This window comes from Propithecus coquereli, unplaced genomic scaffold (genome assembly GCF_000956105.1).
Source record: "Propithecus coquereli isolate 6110/MARCELLA unplaced genomic scaffold, Pcoq_1.0 Scaffold224, whole genome shotgun sequence".
NCBI classification, from domain to species: domain Eukaryota; kingdom Metazoa; phylum Chordata; class Mammalia; order Primates; family Indriidae; genus Propithecus; species Propithecus coquereli.
In genome coordinates, this window is record NW_012147634.1 from 2272490 (window position 1) to 2290269 (window position 17780).

At 42.7% G+C, this 17780-nt stretch overlaps 1 protein-coding gene across 1 annotated transcript in view; it reads left to right on the forward strand.

Moving 5' to 3' along the window:
* The window catches only part of ADAMTS19 (ADAM metallopeptidase with thrombospondin type 1 motif, 19), a 238790-nt gene that overhangs the window by 39117 nt on the left and 181893 nt on the right, over positions 1–17780 (forward strand). The window contains exon 3 of the mRNA XM_012645041.1: positions 3035–3200. Within this exon, the coding sequence (XP_012500495.1) occupies positions 3035–3200 (166 nt within the window). The remainder of the gene's footprint in view (positions 1–3034; positions 3201–17780) is intronic.

The following is a 17780-nucleotide window of genomic DNA, read 5'->3' on the forward strand; positions in this document are numbered from 1 at the left end:
AAGCAACTGTTAAACTTAATTTCATTTCCATGTATTTCTATAAAATACCTCAAAATAGTTAAAATTATTTTGAAAAATTAAAAAGTATAATCTAGCAGAAAAACATTTACATACTTTGCATTTATTTTAAATAATGTATTATGCCATATTAATTCACATAGTTTTTTTCCTTCTAAAATTGAGAGGACAATATTTGCACTAAAAGCAAATGCTGCCTGATCGTGGATTTTCCAACACAGGGGCATGTGTGTAGAGAGGTTAATATGGGTTTATATTCTTCCGTGACTTGTACAATAACAGTACAGATAAAACAATTTATTTTGTTAATAGAAGAAGTGAGCCATTTGTGGGGACACAGAAAACCTGAAGATATTCTACAGTGCTGCTTTAATGCAAGCCAGTATCTTGAATGATACATACCCTAGCTAGAGCACTTCGTGTATCATAGGACAGTATCGCAGGCTCAGATAGAAAGTCCACATCATGACATTTGGAGCTCAGTGTGCCCCAGAGTGAACTGAGTCTGGCACACAGTGGTTGGACCGTGAACAAGTATTGAATGAATGAGTCATCATTTGTACTTACTCCAACATTCCTTTTCCTTTTGAAAGTGTCTTTCTTGTTCATAAAAATGTCAGTAGATATAAAATTCTAATGCAACAGATAGTTATGTTGCAAAGAAGCTCCCAAATCCTAACTAAACTAAACAAAACACTTATTTCAGACAATATTTAATGTGCTAATAGGGGGATACGAATATTAATACACTTTGACTCTTTGGACTCTTGTTAGTTTTTCAGTCTGTACTCAAAGATTTGGGTGCTTATATTTATTATGGTTATCCTTATTATTAAAGTAAAAATAACAGTGAACATTCATTGAGTAGCTGCCCATTTTCAGACCCCATGATAAGATCATTACCTGTGTTTTAAAAAAATTATTCTACACAAAACCCTATGAAGTTATTGTATAGATAAAGGTACTATAACTTTCTTATAGTTGCATGACTGACAGTAGGTTATGAACCCAAATAATCTAAGTTCGGATTCTCTTCTAGGAGTCATTAAATGTTATGTGATAGTATGCAATTAAATTTTATATGGTTTATTATAAATCTAAGCATGTTTATAATCTGTTGAAAGAATGTATTGGATAGCAAATTTATGATTTAGGTAAACTGAGCATGTTCTAACTGAACATAATAATTATTATCTTAATCATCAGCCACACTGTCAGTTTTATTAGTGGCCTGGGATACTTTGTGAATCTCAAAGTTACACAAATGTGTAAGACAAGAACAACATATTTCTATATTTTCACAATCAGGGTCCATTACATATAATGTGAAACCACCTATTCTCAATCCATGGGTAGATGAACTACATCTTTAATGGCTATTAATATTTATTATATTTATTTTTCTCTTGTTTCTCATCAAATTAAGCTCAAGGTAAAACATTGCTGAATTTTATGTAATTACTTTAAAATTCAAGCTAGTTTCAGATTTCGGAAAAGTAAAATCTGTACAGAAAATAAAAGAATTTATTTGAAGGGATATTAAAATTACACAAACATATATGGCTCAAACATATACACTTAATATTTTTGAAAGTTATTAGAGTTAATATTTTTTACATTACCTCCTATCCCCAAATGTGTGCATGTGTGTGGGTGAGAGAGAGAGACGAAGGGAGAGAGGAGGAGGACAGATAGAGGTGATGGAATGGCTTATTCTAGTTCTTGAGAATTTTTTTAATGATATAAAAATTCAATAAATTGAGATTGATTAGGATTTTTAGGTTTACTTTTTAACGTGTCTTGTAGTGTCAATTCAGTACAGAATAAAATGAGGTGCATACTGGCGATTGCCTGGGCTTTCTGTATAGAAGATGCAACACACTCTAACAATGTAAACACATTTAAAAATAATTCTTCCATACTTTCAAGGAAAATATGAATTTTTTTCAGAGTAGATTTATGTTTTCTTAATTTTCAGTTTGGAAGAATTACTATATCTGAAGATATAATTTTACTATTGTACTACTACTTATATGTGGATCAAATTTAAATGAATTTTACATACATTTCATATCGGTAATACAAAACAGAATTAAGAACTTTGATATTTGCAGATTGGGTATGAATAATGAAGGTTTTAGTGGGTTATTTTTTTCAAAACTATTTGCTAAAGAGGTGACATAGTCAAATGTATGCAATTTATATATATTAATTATGTAGAGTTAAATAATAAAAATTGAAAATATCAAGTTATTTCATGTTATTCCATGCAGAACACTTTCCTAGTTATAATGTAAATTTATATTCTAAAAAAAGAAAGGAAGAAATGATTAAGCGTATCCTCCATATAGTTCAAGGATACCTATTTGTTATGAGTTCTTTTCATTGATCATAACCATATTTTACAGTTTTAACCTTCTGTCTCACAATTGGATGACTTTTAAAAACATGGCACTGTATGAAATGAAACTTGTTTATGTAAGTGATGCTTCATTTTTTTTCTAATTTATTCCTTAAAGGTTTTAAAAATGTTTAGTAGAAGGCTTTGAGAATATTTTATGTATTAATTTCAATGCTATGTCTCTTACATTTGCCTTGATATGTTACGTGAATTACTTTATTGAATAATTGTCAAAAAGTTGGACTGTGTTGTGTATGCAGTTAAAAACTGTATTGCTCTTTCTGTACACGCTGTACATATAAGTGACCCCGTGGGTCTCCCAAAGTGAGCCTTTAACATTCCAAAATTTTTACTGTGCATCTGTCGCTGGCGTCTGGCCTCCCACCCACACAGGCTAAGACTAACTAAATGAAGTTCATGCTAGTGCAATAAAGTACATAAAGATGAAGTCATAAAATGGGAAGATAGTTACCGTAATAGTGGGGTTGCTGAAACAGTTTCTCTAGAAGACCGTATGCACATTTGTTAAAGAAAACAGAATATTTGAGTAGAAGAACCTAAAAAGGTATTTTTAAATGATACTTCTTACATATGTTTTTGTGTTATATATTCCAGATGGGATTTATACAGCTCAATGAGGACTTCATATTTATTGAGCCACTCAATGATACAATGGCCATAACGGGTCATCCACACCGCGTATATAGGCAGAAAAGGTCCACGGAGGAAAAAGACACAGAGAAGTCAGCTCTTCACAGTCGTTACTGTGGCATCATTTCAGGTAAACGCCTTCTCCTGAAAGGGTTTACGGAAACACAGCGTGAGCTGACTCCTTTAAAAAATTCTCTCTCTCTCATCTAACTACTAGCTCTATTTATTTATTTTTAACGTGAAATTTCTTTTGGTTAATAGCAATTATATGTATCTACTTAGAATTATCTTTTAGTATTTTATGAAATAGTACATTTTAATATCAAAAAATGGAAACTCAAAAGGACTTCAGAAATTCACATATAATATGTCCTATAGTTTTCTTGAATTGTGAAGTGTTCCTCATGGGACACTGGTCACTTCACTGGAATAGAAATGACACGGAATTCCAGGTATCTTGAAACCGAGTGCTGTGAGCTCACAGCCTTGCCGTGGTCTGCCGCTGCGACGGCGTCCCAGATACCGCCATCACTCTTTCTTTCTTTCTATGACCCATCTAAAAATCATTTTGGAGGTTAGAATTAGCTGCAGAATAGGAAGAAGAGTAAAGATTTATACTATCGAGTTTTATTCTCAGTATTCAAATGCCTTAAGTCTGGAACTTTTCAGAGGCTCATAAAAATTTCCAACCATCACATCCTCATCTCTTTTTGTCTGCCAGTTCTTCACAGAAATAAAATGGGGGTGACCGTTTTGTGCACTTTTTTACTTCCTTTGGGCAGAGATCTGTGGTATTTGCAAGAATGAATGACTTCCGTTACGTAAGTGGGACCTGAATGTCATAGCCAGCATTGAGAAAAAAATTGAGTTTCCTTCAGTAAAGTGTTTAGACATCGAATCCAGACATCTCAATGACTATTCACTGATATGAGAAATATTTCCAATTAGAATCTGAGGAAATAGGAATTTTTTGAAAAATTTTCAGTGTAAAGACTTTAAAACTTGATTTGCACATTTGAAATTAAGTGTTGATATAGTTTATGCTAAGATATCAATTCTAAAATTGATGATCGTGTTTGAGGCTAGTTTAGGTATGTGGATTGTGACAACAAGTCACATTTGCAGTCAGTTGTTGAGTGTGTTCAGGGTGTTCAGATTCAGAAAAAAGTTATAATATGTTTCTGTTTAGAACATATTTATCACAAATTAATGTTACTTCTATTTTATTCTGTTTCATTTTGTAAAACCTTATGATACCAGTCTGTGCAGGAATTGTCATCCAAAACGGTTAAGTGAATCTGTCTCCAGGTAGCAGTGTTTAATGTGCAGGATCAAGCCAATTTAAATGAGACACATCCCTCTTCTCTTCTAAGCACTGTAGATATAAAGGAGATAAAGACAGTTGAACAGAAGTTATAGCATTATGAATAAACAAAAGAAAAGCTTTAGTATTGTGAAACGATACAAACAATGGCAACAATCTGCATTTAGTGCATTTAAGGAGCTGGCTTTGCATGAGTTATACTGAGAATCTGCACCGTGTAACTTTGAATCACAGTAAGTTCCAGCTGTTCTAATTACTCATGTTCACTGATGACACAAAGCAGGCTTTGTATGTCATTATGTGTGGAGGAAAAGTTTCTAGAAAATTTTTAATTTTAATAGGTTAATAAAGCATAAATACATGGTTCAGATTTGGCAAATACTGTAATGTTTCTGATAAATATTTTTTCTAGGCATGACTGTTACAGATTAATGTTGGCCAACTTGGATCAAGGAATTGCATGCAAGGAGTTCTAAGCTATCATCAACTAGATAATTTACTGAGCTTACCTATTTTCAGATGCTTTTTAAGGTTTCGGTAAAAATCATTTTAAAATTAGCAATCCATGAAATAAAATATTGTTTACTTGTACTGATATGTCCAACTGTAGCTCTTCTCTTCTTACTTCAAGTCGATGTGTTAACAAACTAATAGCGTGGTCCAAATTTCGATAGTATTGCAGTGTTTGCCTCTGCAAAACTGAATCATGAGGTTTACTTGTCTTCAACTTGGCCATTGCATTATTTCTTTTCATTGTTTTAATGCCTTAGGTAGATTATGTTTATACATATTGATTACATGAATTTGTTTCCAAACAGGAACCTTCCCATTTTAAAATGACTTTGTTGTGTTCATTTATTAAAAGATAATATAGAGGAGGGGAAGGCAGATGAGGTTGAGAGTCAGAGGCCTGGGGTTCAGGGCCCAGTTTCAGTCTTGTTCCAGCTAGTTAATCTTGTGCAATTCTCTTAAACTTTTGAACTTTAGCTTCTTTATTTGCAATGTAAGCACAACCAGTCACCTCACAGGGATGTAGAGCTAAATGACACAGCTCTTATTCTCAATGTTACAGCAAGTGTTACAGTGACCGGTCCCAGAGGAATAACCGAGCGGCACGCAGAGAGTTGGAGAGTCAGCATTTATTCTTGCTGGCGGACTCAGAGGAGACAAGTCTCCAAATTCTGAGCACTAGTTCCTCCTTTTTGTTAGGTTTTATACTTTTTTGGGGTTAGATTTATTTAATAGCATACAAGCATAAATGGCTAACCAATTAGCAAAAGGATTCAAAAGTCAGCCAATTAACAGCAATTTTTACAAGCGGTACAGTTATGACAGGCTTATAACTTTGCTTAACTGTTTTGTGGTTTTAGCTAACAGGTGCATAATTCTCCTTAGCTGCTTTTGCAGTTTTAAGTGGAATTAGCATTGAAATTTCCCCAACATTCCCCCCTTTTGATGCCTTTAAATGTTATATAATGGCATCGACCTCAATGGGATAGCTGTGAAGGGCCATTACGCGAGTGGTGACTGCTGCATTAGCAAGTTCTTGAAGTCGCTGTTAGAGAAACTGTATTAAACAAGGGACTAAGAGACAGAATGACCCAAGTGCCATAACAGGTCCTAAGAGGGGTAACAACCATGCAATTAGAGGAGACTGAAACCATTCTGCAAGTGAGGTTTTACCTTGGCTGTAATCCTGTAGTTCTTTTCTAATATTATTTAACTGTTGTATGTTTTGTTTAATTAGCCCAGATTCATTGACATAGTAACAGCACTCTTCTTTTAGAAAAACACATGTTCCCCCCTTTTCAGCTGTGAGGAGATCTAACGCCCTCCAGTTTTGGAGTGCTACCCCTGCTAGGGACGTTAGCTGTCTTTGTAATGAGCTCAGTGAATTGGCAATGGCTTTTAGGGACATATCTAATCGTTGGGAGAAGTCTCGGGTGGTTATCACATTGTGTCCTAGGGCTCCTCCTGCTACCCCCTGGCAGCTAAGGATGCGGCTAGAGTGAGCCCAACCATAAGTGGAAGAAAGACTGCCCTCTTGCTCTGGGAATTTTCTAAAAGTAATCCTTGTAGCTCTCCTTGGCTGTAAAGCATTACCTGGGGGACCAATACTACTGGAAAACATGGACTCATGTAAGTTTGGTTGATACACTGGGCGAGTGTTTTGTTACACCAGAAGTAAGTTTCTTTTCCGGAGCATATGGTTTGGCTCACTGTTTGATTGATTTGGCAATATTTGAGTTTCTCAGGACTGGGGGAGGTTTGATGTAAGGTAGCATATACAGTTAGAGGAGCTTTGGAGCCCCTCCCATTCAGGTGTCCAAAGCGGGATGTCCTGTAGGGTGAGTGGTTTTCTCTCTCTAGAGGTTATGTTTAGATTATAATGGGCATCAACTGGGACTGCTGCAAGGGGGGTCGTCGGAGAGAAGCACAGAGGTAGCAATGCGAAACAGTGGTGCGTCCATTGAAAGGAAGCAGGTGGATTGAGTTTAGGAAGTAAACAACTTGTTGGAGGATTTCTTGCCAAGTTGTTAGGGGTGCTTTGTGTCCTTGTGCAGAGAGTTGGCTAGCTAGCAGTTGTTCAGCCTTTTCGATGCTAGAAGATAGCTGGATCAGGTCCTGAGGGGCTGGGATATATCTGCGGCTGATATACAGAACGCTTTGGGGAGTCGAATAGAGATGGCAGTGATACAGGCTTCCTATGACTCCTGTCTGCCACCGCTGGTCCCATGGGTCTCTTATTTTAAGTGTATATGCACTGTTATCAGTTTTTTTTTTTTTATAGAAAATGCCATTTGGTTGGTTTATTATATGCATTTTACAGGAATAGTAGGGGCATCCCCCATAGATGTCAGCTCTATATTGGCAGCGAGCTTGGGTTTGGTCATAGGTAAAGCACAGTGCTGGTGCAGTATTAAGGGTTTTTAGGGTTAGGGGAATTTGGATTGGGTTTTGGCACCCAGCAGTTGGGCAGTCAGCTTGTCCCATTATTTGCCCTGTTGCATATTTTTTAATCTGGTAAGTTTCTCGGACTGTGAACTGCCATATGTATGGGATGTTTATTTCTGGATCTCCTGTCCCGAGGGTGAGGGCCCCAAAAACCCCAGCCATGACCAGCACATAAAGAGACATCCTGTAAGGACCTAGTAAAGTACAGCTATAACCAGTCTTTTAATAATAGTCCAGTCTCTCAGGGCTCTGGCCCCGAGCCCAAGTCCTATTAAGATTGTTACTAGTCCAGTGAGAGTCCAGGCTAGCGGGCTCATTCAGTCCTGCGTCTCCGGTGGTGTTTGTTGGTTGTTGTTGGTCTTGTTGGGCTGGCGCTTGAACTGGATCTTAAGTGGGTCTTGTGGATCTGGTTGCGCCGTCCAGTGGTCAGTTGCTCCGTCTGGTTCTGCTCTCTTTACCCGGGAGTGGTGAATCCACTATATCAGACCTGTAACCTTAACAGCAGTGGGAGTGACTAGTACTACGGTGTGGGGTCCTGTCCATGTAGGTCCCAGAGGCGTTTTTTTCCAGTCTTTTACCCAGACTAGGTCCCCGGGTTGGTGCGGATGAACAGGGAGTCCCAAGGGGACTGGGCTTCTTTCTAGGACAGACTGATGAATGTGGGCTATGGTTTTGAATAGAGCCTGGAGGTGTCTGTTTAGGTTTAGTTCTCCTAGTTGTCTAGTATCTCCTTTTAATAGTTTAATAAGAGGGGGTGGTCTACCATATAAAATTTCAAAAGATGTATACCCGATGGGGCCGGGAGTACACCTAGCTCTTAGTAGAGCCAGACTTAACATATCTACCCAGGGTAACTGTGTATCTTGACAGAGCTTTGCAAGCGTAGTCTTGAGGATTCGGTTCATGCGCTCTACTTTCCCTGAACTTTGTGGCCTGTAAGCTGTGTGTAGTTTCCACTGGATTCCAAGTGCTTTGGAGAGGATCTGTGTGACTTCTGCAGTGAAACTGGGTCCATTGTCACTGCCAATGGAGAGGGGCAGTCCATAATGAGGAATGATTTCTTTTAGCAGGAGTTTTGCTATTTCTCTGGCCTTTTCGGTCCGGGTTGGAATTGCTTCAACCCATCTGGAAAAAGTGCACACCATTACTAGCAAATATTTGTATCCCCGGCTAGGTTTGACTTCTGTGAAGTCTATTTCTATGTCTTCAAAAGGAGATACCCTGGTGTACTGGATTCCTGAGGCTGGCTTTGGCTTGGTAGCTGCATTGTTTTTGGCACAGGTTCGACATCTGGCACTAACTGTCATTGCTATGGAAGGGAGTTTGGCTATGTAGTAATACCGGGTGAGCAATTGTGTGAGAGCTGTCTTTCCCAGGTGAGTTAAGTTGTGGTATCAGGAGACAATGGGATAGGCTAGTTTACTGGGGATGAAGACAGTGTGGTTGGGCAGGTGCCACCATCCATCCGCGTCTTTGTTAGCCCGTTCAAGTTTTGCCCATTGACCTTCATCTGCAGTATATTCGGGCCTTGTTGGCCATTCGGGTGCTAACAAGATCTGGCTCTGTGTGGTGCTGTCTTCTGGATGCCCCATTGTGGCTGCTTGCTTTGCTGTTTGATCTGCTAGGCGGTTGCCAATGGCAACCGAGTCCGTGCCTTTTTGGTGGCCTTTACAATAGATGACTGCAACTTCTTTTGGCTCCCATACTGCTTCTAGTAGTTGTAGAATTTCACCTTTGTTTTTGACTTCTTTTCCTCCTGTGGTCAGCAGCCCTCTCTCTTTGTATATTGCTCCATGAACATGCACTGTGGCAAAGGCATACTTAGAGTCTGTGTATATGTTGGCCCTTTTGTCCTGAGCATATCTGAGAGCTTGGATAAGGGCCCACAGTTCCGCTCTCTGTGCTGACCAGCCCTGAGGCAGAGGGGCTGATATGATGGCCTCGTCTACCATGGTGACAGAAGAGCCCGCGAGACGTTTACCCTCCTGGACAAAGCTGCTTCCATCTGTAAAAAGTTCTAAGTCTGGTGCCAGCAGCGGGCTGTCTTTCAGGTCTGGCCGACTAGCGTAGACCTCTTCCACGGCCTCGGTGCAGTCGTGGTCCGGGGGCCCTGGCTCAGTGGGCAAGAAGGTGACAGGGTTCAGAGTCTGTACAGTCTCAATGGTGACTCGCGGGTTTTTGCACAGTAGTCCTTGATACTGTGCCAGCTGACTGCTGGAGAGCTACAGGTGCCCTGAAGCATTCATCAGGGAGACTACTGTATGAGGGACCCGCACGTGGATGTTTTGCCCAAGCGTGAGTTTGTCTGCTTCTTTAACTAGCAGGACGGTGGCTGCTAGCGCCCAGAGGCAAGGGGGCCATCCCGATGCCACTGGGTCCAATTGCTTTGACAAGTAGGCCACAGGTCTCTGCCAGGGTCCCACAGCCTGTGTTAAGACTCCCAGTGCTACTTGTCTTTTTTCATGTACAAACAGGTTGAAGTCCTTGGTGAGATCTGGCAGGCCCAGTGTGGGGGCCCTTTTAAGCAAGTCTTTTATTTCTTGAAAAGCTTTTTCTTGAGTTTCAATCCACTTTAGTTCTTTGTTGTCAGGCCCGCTTAGGGCCTCATACAGTGGCTTGGCTTTTAGGGAGAATCCTCGTATCCGTATGTGGCAGATCTCGGCCGCGCCGAGAAACTCTCGGAGTTGTCGCTGCCCAGCAGGCCTTGGAATGGTGCCAATGGTATGTTTGCGTTCATGCCCCAACGTGCGGAGTCCGTGAGTAATGTGGAAACCAAGATATTTTACTTGTTGTCTACAGATTTGTGTGTTTTTTTTAAGAGACCTTATACCCTCTGTGAGCAGCTGGAGAAGGCACCGTGTCCCCTGCTCACAGTCCTCTTTGGTGGTGCCTGCTGAGAGGAGGTCATCGACGTACTGCACCAGTGTGCAGCGGGTCTCTTCTCGTGGGTAGGAGGTGAGATCTGTTGCCAGAGCCTCTCTGAACAGAGTTGGTGAGTTTTTAAATCCTGGTGGTAGCCGCGTCCAGGTGAGCTGAGTTTTCCTTCCAGTTTGGGGGTCTTCCCACTCGAAAGCGAACAGAGGCTGGCTCTTTGGAGCGAGCTGCAGGCAGAAGAAAGCATCTTTTAGGTCTAGGCAGGAGAACCAAGCTGCGTCGGGGGGGATGAGGCCTAGGAGGGTGTACGGATTTGGAACCACTGGGTGGAGGGTTACCGTGGCCTCGTTAACTAGGCACAAATCTCGGAAGGGCCAGTACCCTTCCCCATTAGGCTTCTTCACGGGTAGGAGCGGGGTATTCCAGGGGGACTGACATTCCACTAGAATCCCCTCTTGTTTGAGTCTTTTAATGTGTATCCAAATTCCTTCTCGCGCCTCCTTGGGGATTGGGTATTGTCGCCTCCTGACTGGTTGTGCACCAGGTTTTAACTCGACCACCAAAGGTGCGTGCTGATGTACGAGGCCTGGGGGGTTGTTCTCTGTCCACACCAGGGGAAAGTCTTGTTGGAAGCCGGGTGGGTTTTGTTCTTCCTTGGCCTCGTCATACAGCCTCCATTCTGATTCACGAGCCATGGTGACTGTCATTATAAAGGCTTCTGGAGCGCCAAGCTTGAGACTTGTGGTCCCCTCGGGGTGGAAGGTGATCTGAGCCCCTAGTTTGCTCAGGAGGTCTCGTCCCAGAAGGGGCACAGGGCAGTCTGGTAGGTAAAGGAACTTGTGTCTGATCTGATGACCCCCCATTTGGCACATCTGGGATTGGCAAAAGGGCCTAGCTACTCGAGCTCCGGTGGCCCCTACAATGGTTGTTTCTCTTTTTGTGAGTGGGGCCACCGGAGTGGTCACAGCCAAGTGCTCTGCCCCAGTGTCCATCATGAAAGTCATTGGTTGGCCCCCTACTATCATTTTGACCATAGGTTTCTGGGGGCCAAGAGTCAGGGAAACTGGCCGGTCCTATTCAGAGTCAATGCCTGCGAGCCCAATGAGATCTTGAGTTTCTGGCTCCTGCCGGAATGTTTGTTGGATTCCGGATCAAAAGGTGTATAGATTCGGCATGCCTCACAGAGACGTTCGTAGAACTCGTTGGGGGATTCTTCTGGTTTTTGGGTGATGAGGGCAACTTTGTTCATGTTAGTCGGCTTTTTGGCTCCTTCTCGAACTCCCTGAAGGAGGGCATCTCGGTATCTTTCGAGTGAGGTCCGCCCTTATGGGTCGTTGAAATCCACTTCAGGTTGGCTTCTGGCACCGCTCTTGATGCCCACTGCTCAACGTCTAGGGTTCCTGCTGGAGCTCGATCCTGTAACCATCTCCAAGCACCTCCAATGATCCATCGTCTCTCTTCCGTGTTGAAGAGGGTCAGCAGGAGTTGATGGCAATCTTCCCAAGTTGGCCGGTGCATTTGGAAGATGGACTCTAGGAGGTCGATAAGAGCCTGGGGCTTTTCAGAGTAAGGCGGGGTGTGGTGCTTCCAATTCAGTAGGTCAGTAGTTGAAAAGGGTTGGTAGTACAGGGCTGGCTGTCCTGGCTGGACGGACCCGTTGTCCTGGACTTGTGGCGGGCCTTGCAGCTCACGTAGGGGCATCTGGAGGGTTGGCCCTGTGGGCTGTGCAGACCGCAGATGGCAGGCGAGAGGGGTGCCGCTCTCTTGCGAGGTGCCGTCACTCGGTGGGGCCGGATCTGGTGGTGGGGAGACTGACGGCGGCGGAGTGTCTGGTGCCCTTGGGGAAGGTCTTGGAGGCAGGCCCGGCAAAGGGTGGTAGGGTGGTGGCAACTCTTCCATGGAAGCTTCCTGATGGATGGGCACGGGCTTGGGCCTTCTGGTTTCTTGGGCCACTAGAACCCTGCCCTGTCCCTTTTCTGCACAGAACCGAACCCAAGAAGGCAGGGTCTGGGCAATTTCCAGCCATGAATCTATATACGGGAACTGATCCGGGTGACCTGGGGTCCCTGTTATTACTCTCCAGACGGCTCCTACAGTGGAGGGGTCAAGGGTTCCTGTGGGCCGCCAGCCTACTCCAAACATTGGCCACTCTAGCTCGCACAGGGCTTTTAGTCTACTTGGCGTCATAGTGACCCCGTAATCTCCACTAAAGCCCTTTTTGAAGTTTTTCAGCATGCACCTTAGGACCGTTGGTTTGGACTCTGACCCGCCCATCTCTGCACCAGCAGTCTTTCTCTTTACACCACCGGCAGCACTCTCCTTTGACTTGTTTTGGGGTTTTGGGTTTTTTTTCCCTCTCCTGACCTTCCCCTCTTGTCATGAATGGTGTCGCAGGACAAACAAGGGTTAGGGGTTTCAGGTGTCCGCCTGGCTGCGTCCCTCGCGGGAGCTTAGGCACGTCTTGGCGAAGGCGTACCCGCATAAACCCCGGGCTCGGTCGGTCCCTGTTACAGGGAGCGAATCGCCATTATGCCGTACGACGTCGCCACGGAACCGCAGGTTAGGACCCACTCAAATCCTGGAGCCGAAGCCGTGGGACCACATGCACGATGACCGCAAGCAGTCACCGAGCTCCACTCATCCAAAACTTTCAGACAGATTCAAACAGATAAGAGGTTAGCACGTTCCCACCCAGGGGAGTCCCTAACCTTAGGAGGTGATCAAGCTCCTCTTCCGCCTAGGAAGCCACTCTTGTGTTTATTGGCGGGCCTGACAGGGTCCCGGCACCTTACCTTCTCGTCGACGTCCTGACCGGTCTGACTGGTCCTTCTCTCTACCACGTCCGGATGAGTTCGGGGCCCGCGTCGGCGGGGACTCCGAGGAGCGAGGATTCCTCAAAGAGGCGGACGGCGCCGGCTCGCTGCAGTCGCAGGGTCCCGCCGTCCATTGTGCCCGTCCCCGATCCGGTGGCTTCAAGGGGCCAGCGCGGTCGGTTTTCCCGGTCAGGGAACCAAAGGTTACAGCAAGTGTTACAGCGACCGGTCCCAGAGGAATAACCGAGCGGCACGCAGAGAGTTGGAGAGTCAGCGTTTATTCTCGCTGGTGGGCCCAGAGGAGACAAGTCTCCAAATTCTGAGCACCACTTCCTCCTTTTTGTTAGGTTTTATACTTTTTTTGGGTTAGACTTATTCAATAGCATACAAACATAAATGGGTAACCAATTAGCAAAAGGATTCAAAAGTTAGCCAGTTAACAGCAATTTTTACAAGCGGTACAGTTATAACAGGCTTATAACAAGAGGCACAGTTATGACAGGCTTATAACTTTGCTTAACTGTTTTGTGGTTTTAGCTAACAGGTGTATAGTTCTACTTAGCTGCTTTTGGGGTTTTATGCGGAATTAGCATTAAAATTTCCCCAACATCAAGAGGTGAGCAATATATTATTTTAAACAAACTGATAAATCAGCAATTATATTGTAGTGTGAAAAGAACTAGGACAGACTTAGTATACAAGATACCAAGCTTCTGAGCCTCAAAGATCAAGTAAATTTATTAAGACCAGAGGGAGAAAAGGGAACAGAGTGTGCAGGTTAAGATAATGGTTTTGGGGTAAGACTGCCTGCCTGTGTTCACGTTGATAGGCCATGACTTCCTAACTGTGTGATCTGGGAAACTTCACTTACCTCTCAAAAGGTCCATTAACTGTATACAAAAATGGGGAGAGTGATACTTGAACCTCAAGACTGTCCTCAGAATTGAATGAGATACATGTGAAAATGAAAACACGTGTGAAGTTTTAGTGCATGTTGTTGGATGCTAACGGGGCAAGAACGTTGCAGGCAGAAGGAATGACGCATGCAAAAGTGTAACGGCACGAGAGAGCCTTAACCAGGGCAGTGGAAACGGAGTTTCTATGCCTGATACGACACAGCCTGGAAAAGCCATCACACTCTTTTTGTGCGCCCTGGCGAGGACTTTATCTGTAAGTGACATTATCCATGTATATTGTTTACCATTTTAGTATAAATTTATGACTTTGTCTAAGACTCAGTGTGAGAAATAGATTTATGGAGTTAAAGATAAGATTTCAGCAGGACATGGGGATCATCTATATTCTGAGATCTGATGCAGCCAGGGCTACTGCAGTAGCTCCCACGCTGCAGCCGTGACTGCCTGTCGATTCCGGGGGGGGGGGGGGGGGAGCACGGAGAGCACACGTTGCGCTTCGGTCTCTTCTCTAGCTGGAAGTGTGAAGTTTAAGCTGTGTTATTTATACGTGCATTTGAGTAGAAGATGGTATAAAGGTGGAGGAGATGAAGAATGGGCTCAGCATAGTTGTAGACAATAAAAAGATCAAAGGAATCAAATTAATAAAATGATTACTTCGGTATTTATGATTTTCACAGACAATGGCTAATTGTCTGTGGACAGAGTCCACCATGAAGTTGAGATTCTTAAAGAACCTAGAATCTTCCATGTAGCCTATTTAAAGGTAACATGAAAATAAGGACACAGGAGGCTGACGGACTGGGGCCAACGCAGCTGTCACTGGCTGCGGCAGGAAAGGGAACGTACTTTCCTATCTCTCCCTTACGTGAGCTCTCTACCACTCTTGCTACACACAAGAAGCCCCTCCTTTTATAAACTATCCCCTTGGTTGCTATTTTAGTTTTCCTTTTATTTACCTTATGTCTCTGTCTCCTCTGTGGGCATGTCTTCTTCCATGTGTGTGCCCCCTGAATGTAGGCATTTCTTAGGACTGCTTCCTTTTCTTTCTGCTCTTCCTTCCACATACTTTCCCAGGTTGATATAACCAAACCCGTGGGTTCAACTTCTTATTTATTACTCCCAAACTGTCTCCATTTCACCCTCTTTCCTGACTTCTAGATACATAGTAATTTCTATTCAGACATCCTCAGCATCTCAGATTAATAAATGTGAAACTGAACCCATCATCTTTCCTCCCAAACTTCTCTCTGATACGCACCCCCCACTATTTATCTACTCGCTAGAAAATAAAAAGTAACTCCTCCCAAACCAAAACAAGAGACAGCAACAACAAAAAAGCATCACCCTAATCACTTCTTTCCTTCCTCCAAGTCTGCCTGAGTTTCCTCATGGTGGTGTCTGCCTCCTAATACTTTGCCTGTTAGCTGTTCCTTCCCCTTCTGCTTCATTGGCACAATAAGAACATTTGTAAAAAATGGATCTTGTACCAGTTCTAATAACAGTAGGTATGTTACATGTGAAAGTATATTTTTATGCTTACTGTAATCATATAAGTAGGTAATATTTTTATTATCATTTTACAGACAAAAAATAAAAATGAAATGAAAGAAACTGGAAACCTTAAAATAAGTACCTTAAGCTTTTGTAATGGCATCCTAGGAATCATACCCATCCCTGGACCTCGTCTACGTATTGCTTGGATTGCTGCAGTTTATTGTCTCCTATATGTCCTCTTGATTTCAGTCTAGCCCTCTTATAATCTAGTTTCCAAATTTTCTAAAAGGTGCATTTGATGTTTTGTTCTGGGATTCTCCATACCTTCAAGGCAAAATTCATACTCTTCAGCTTGGCATACGACCACCTGAATATGGTAGGTAGATTACTTATACCAAAATCACCTGAGGATTGGGGTTAAAATACAGATTTCTGGATCCCATCTAGATATACTAAGTCAGAATTCCTGAGGCTGGGTCCAAGGTAATCAGTATTTTAAACATAGACCCCAAATGTGATTGTTTTTTTTTTTTAGACACAGGGTCTCATTCTGTTGCCCAGGCTAGAGTTCAGTGGCATCTTCATAGCTCACAGCAACCTCAAACTCCTGGGCTCAAGCGATCCTCCTGCCGTAGCCTCTCTAGCAGCTGGGACTATAGACACATGCCACCATGCCTGGCTAATTTTTCTTTCTTTCTTTCTTTTTTTTTTTTTTGTGGTGACAGGGTTTCACTCTTACTCAGGCTGGTCTCAAATTCCTGACCTCAGGTGATCCTCCTGCCTTGCCTCCCAGAGTGCTAGGATCAAAATGTGACTTTTGTGTGCATATTTAGAGAAACATCTGAATCTACAGAGATCTTTTATTTCTGTCCCTCTGCACCATACGCCTTCATTCTTCTAAGTCTCCTGGTTACCTTCAAGGCTTTTGAAAAATTTTTCCTTTAACCTATGCATCCTTCAGGACTTACTGCCTTAGGGAGGTCCTGTATCTCCAAGCCTTACTTACCTAGCTATTGCTTTCCAGTGCCGCCATTGCATTTTGTACGTGTGATGTTACACATTAGCAGATGTTGATTCATTTGTCTGTCTCCTGAGCTTTTTTGGAGTGGTAACTCTACACTAGGCCTAATAAAGTACTGGATGCAAGGTTGTCTCAGTTTCATTCCACAAATATTATTTACTGCATGTTAGACCCTGGGCATATAAATTTAAGTTCAGTTCAGCCTCTAAGGACAAAAATATGGGAAGCCTCAATCTTGAAAAGTTAACAGAGCAAGATGAGATTTTGATAATAGGTAGCCCACACAAAATTTTAAAAAGACCTGAGAAATAATTTATTTTTTCTGTTGGTTTTCACTAATATTTGGATATTCAGACAATAATCATGCCGAGCCTTATCCTGTTAAGAGTTGAGATAAATACATTTTTTCCAATGTATCTTTTGTTATCCAGTGGTAGTCATTTGGAGTAGTTGTTTCTGTCAATGAAGGAGTAGATATCCATGATTTCTAATGGGTCTGAAATTGTGAAATTGTTTTATTAAATTGCATTTTCTAAATTTGTCTCGTTTTTCTTACATCTGCTGCAGCTGTCACACAGCTCGGGCCGCGAAGTCCCAAGTCTAAACGAGCGCTCCCCTTTTTCTGTCTCCTGTGATGTCAGCTCAGCACCGTAACCTGTCTCTTCCTTGCACTCCAGGTCATTGCAGTGACACTGTGAACGAGACTATACTGCTCACCTTTCTGCTCTTAGCCTTCTAGAACGTAATCCCGTTCTTTTTTTTTATTTCAGCATATTATGGGGGTACAGATGTTTAGGTCACATATGTTGCCCTTGCCCCCCCTCGCCCCCAAGTCCGAGCTTCCAGCGTGTCCATCCCCCGATGGTGCCCATTGAATCTTGGTGTATGCATATACCCGTCCCCTCCTCCCCCTCCCCCCTGCCCGACATCCAAATAAATGTCATTCTTATATGTGCACTTATGTGTTGATCAGTTGATACCAATTTGATGGTGAGTACATGTGGTGCTTGTTTCCATTCTTGGGATACTTGACTTAGTAGAATGTGTTCCAATTCTTTCCAGGAGAATACAAGAGGTGCTATATCACCGTTGTTTCTTAAAGCTGAATAGTACTCCATGGTATACATATATGACATTTTATTAACCCACTAATGTATCGATGGGAACTTGGGTTGTTTCCACATCTTTGGAATTCTGAATTGTACTGCTATAAACATTTGAGTGCAGATGTCTTTTTTATAGAATGTCTTTTGTTCTTTTGGGTAGATGCCCAGTAATGGGATTGCTGGATCAAACGGTAATTCTACTTGTA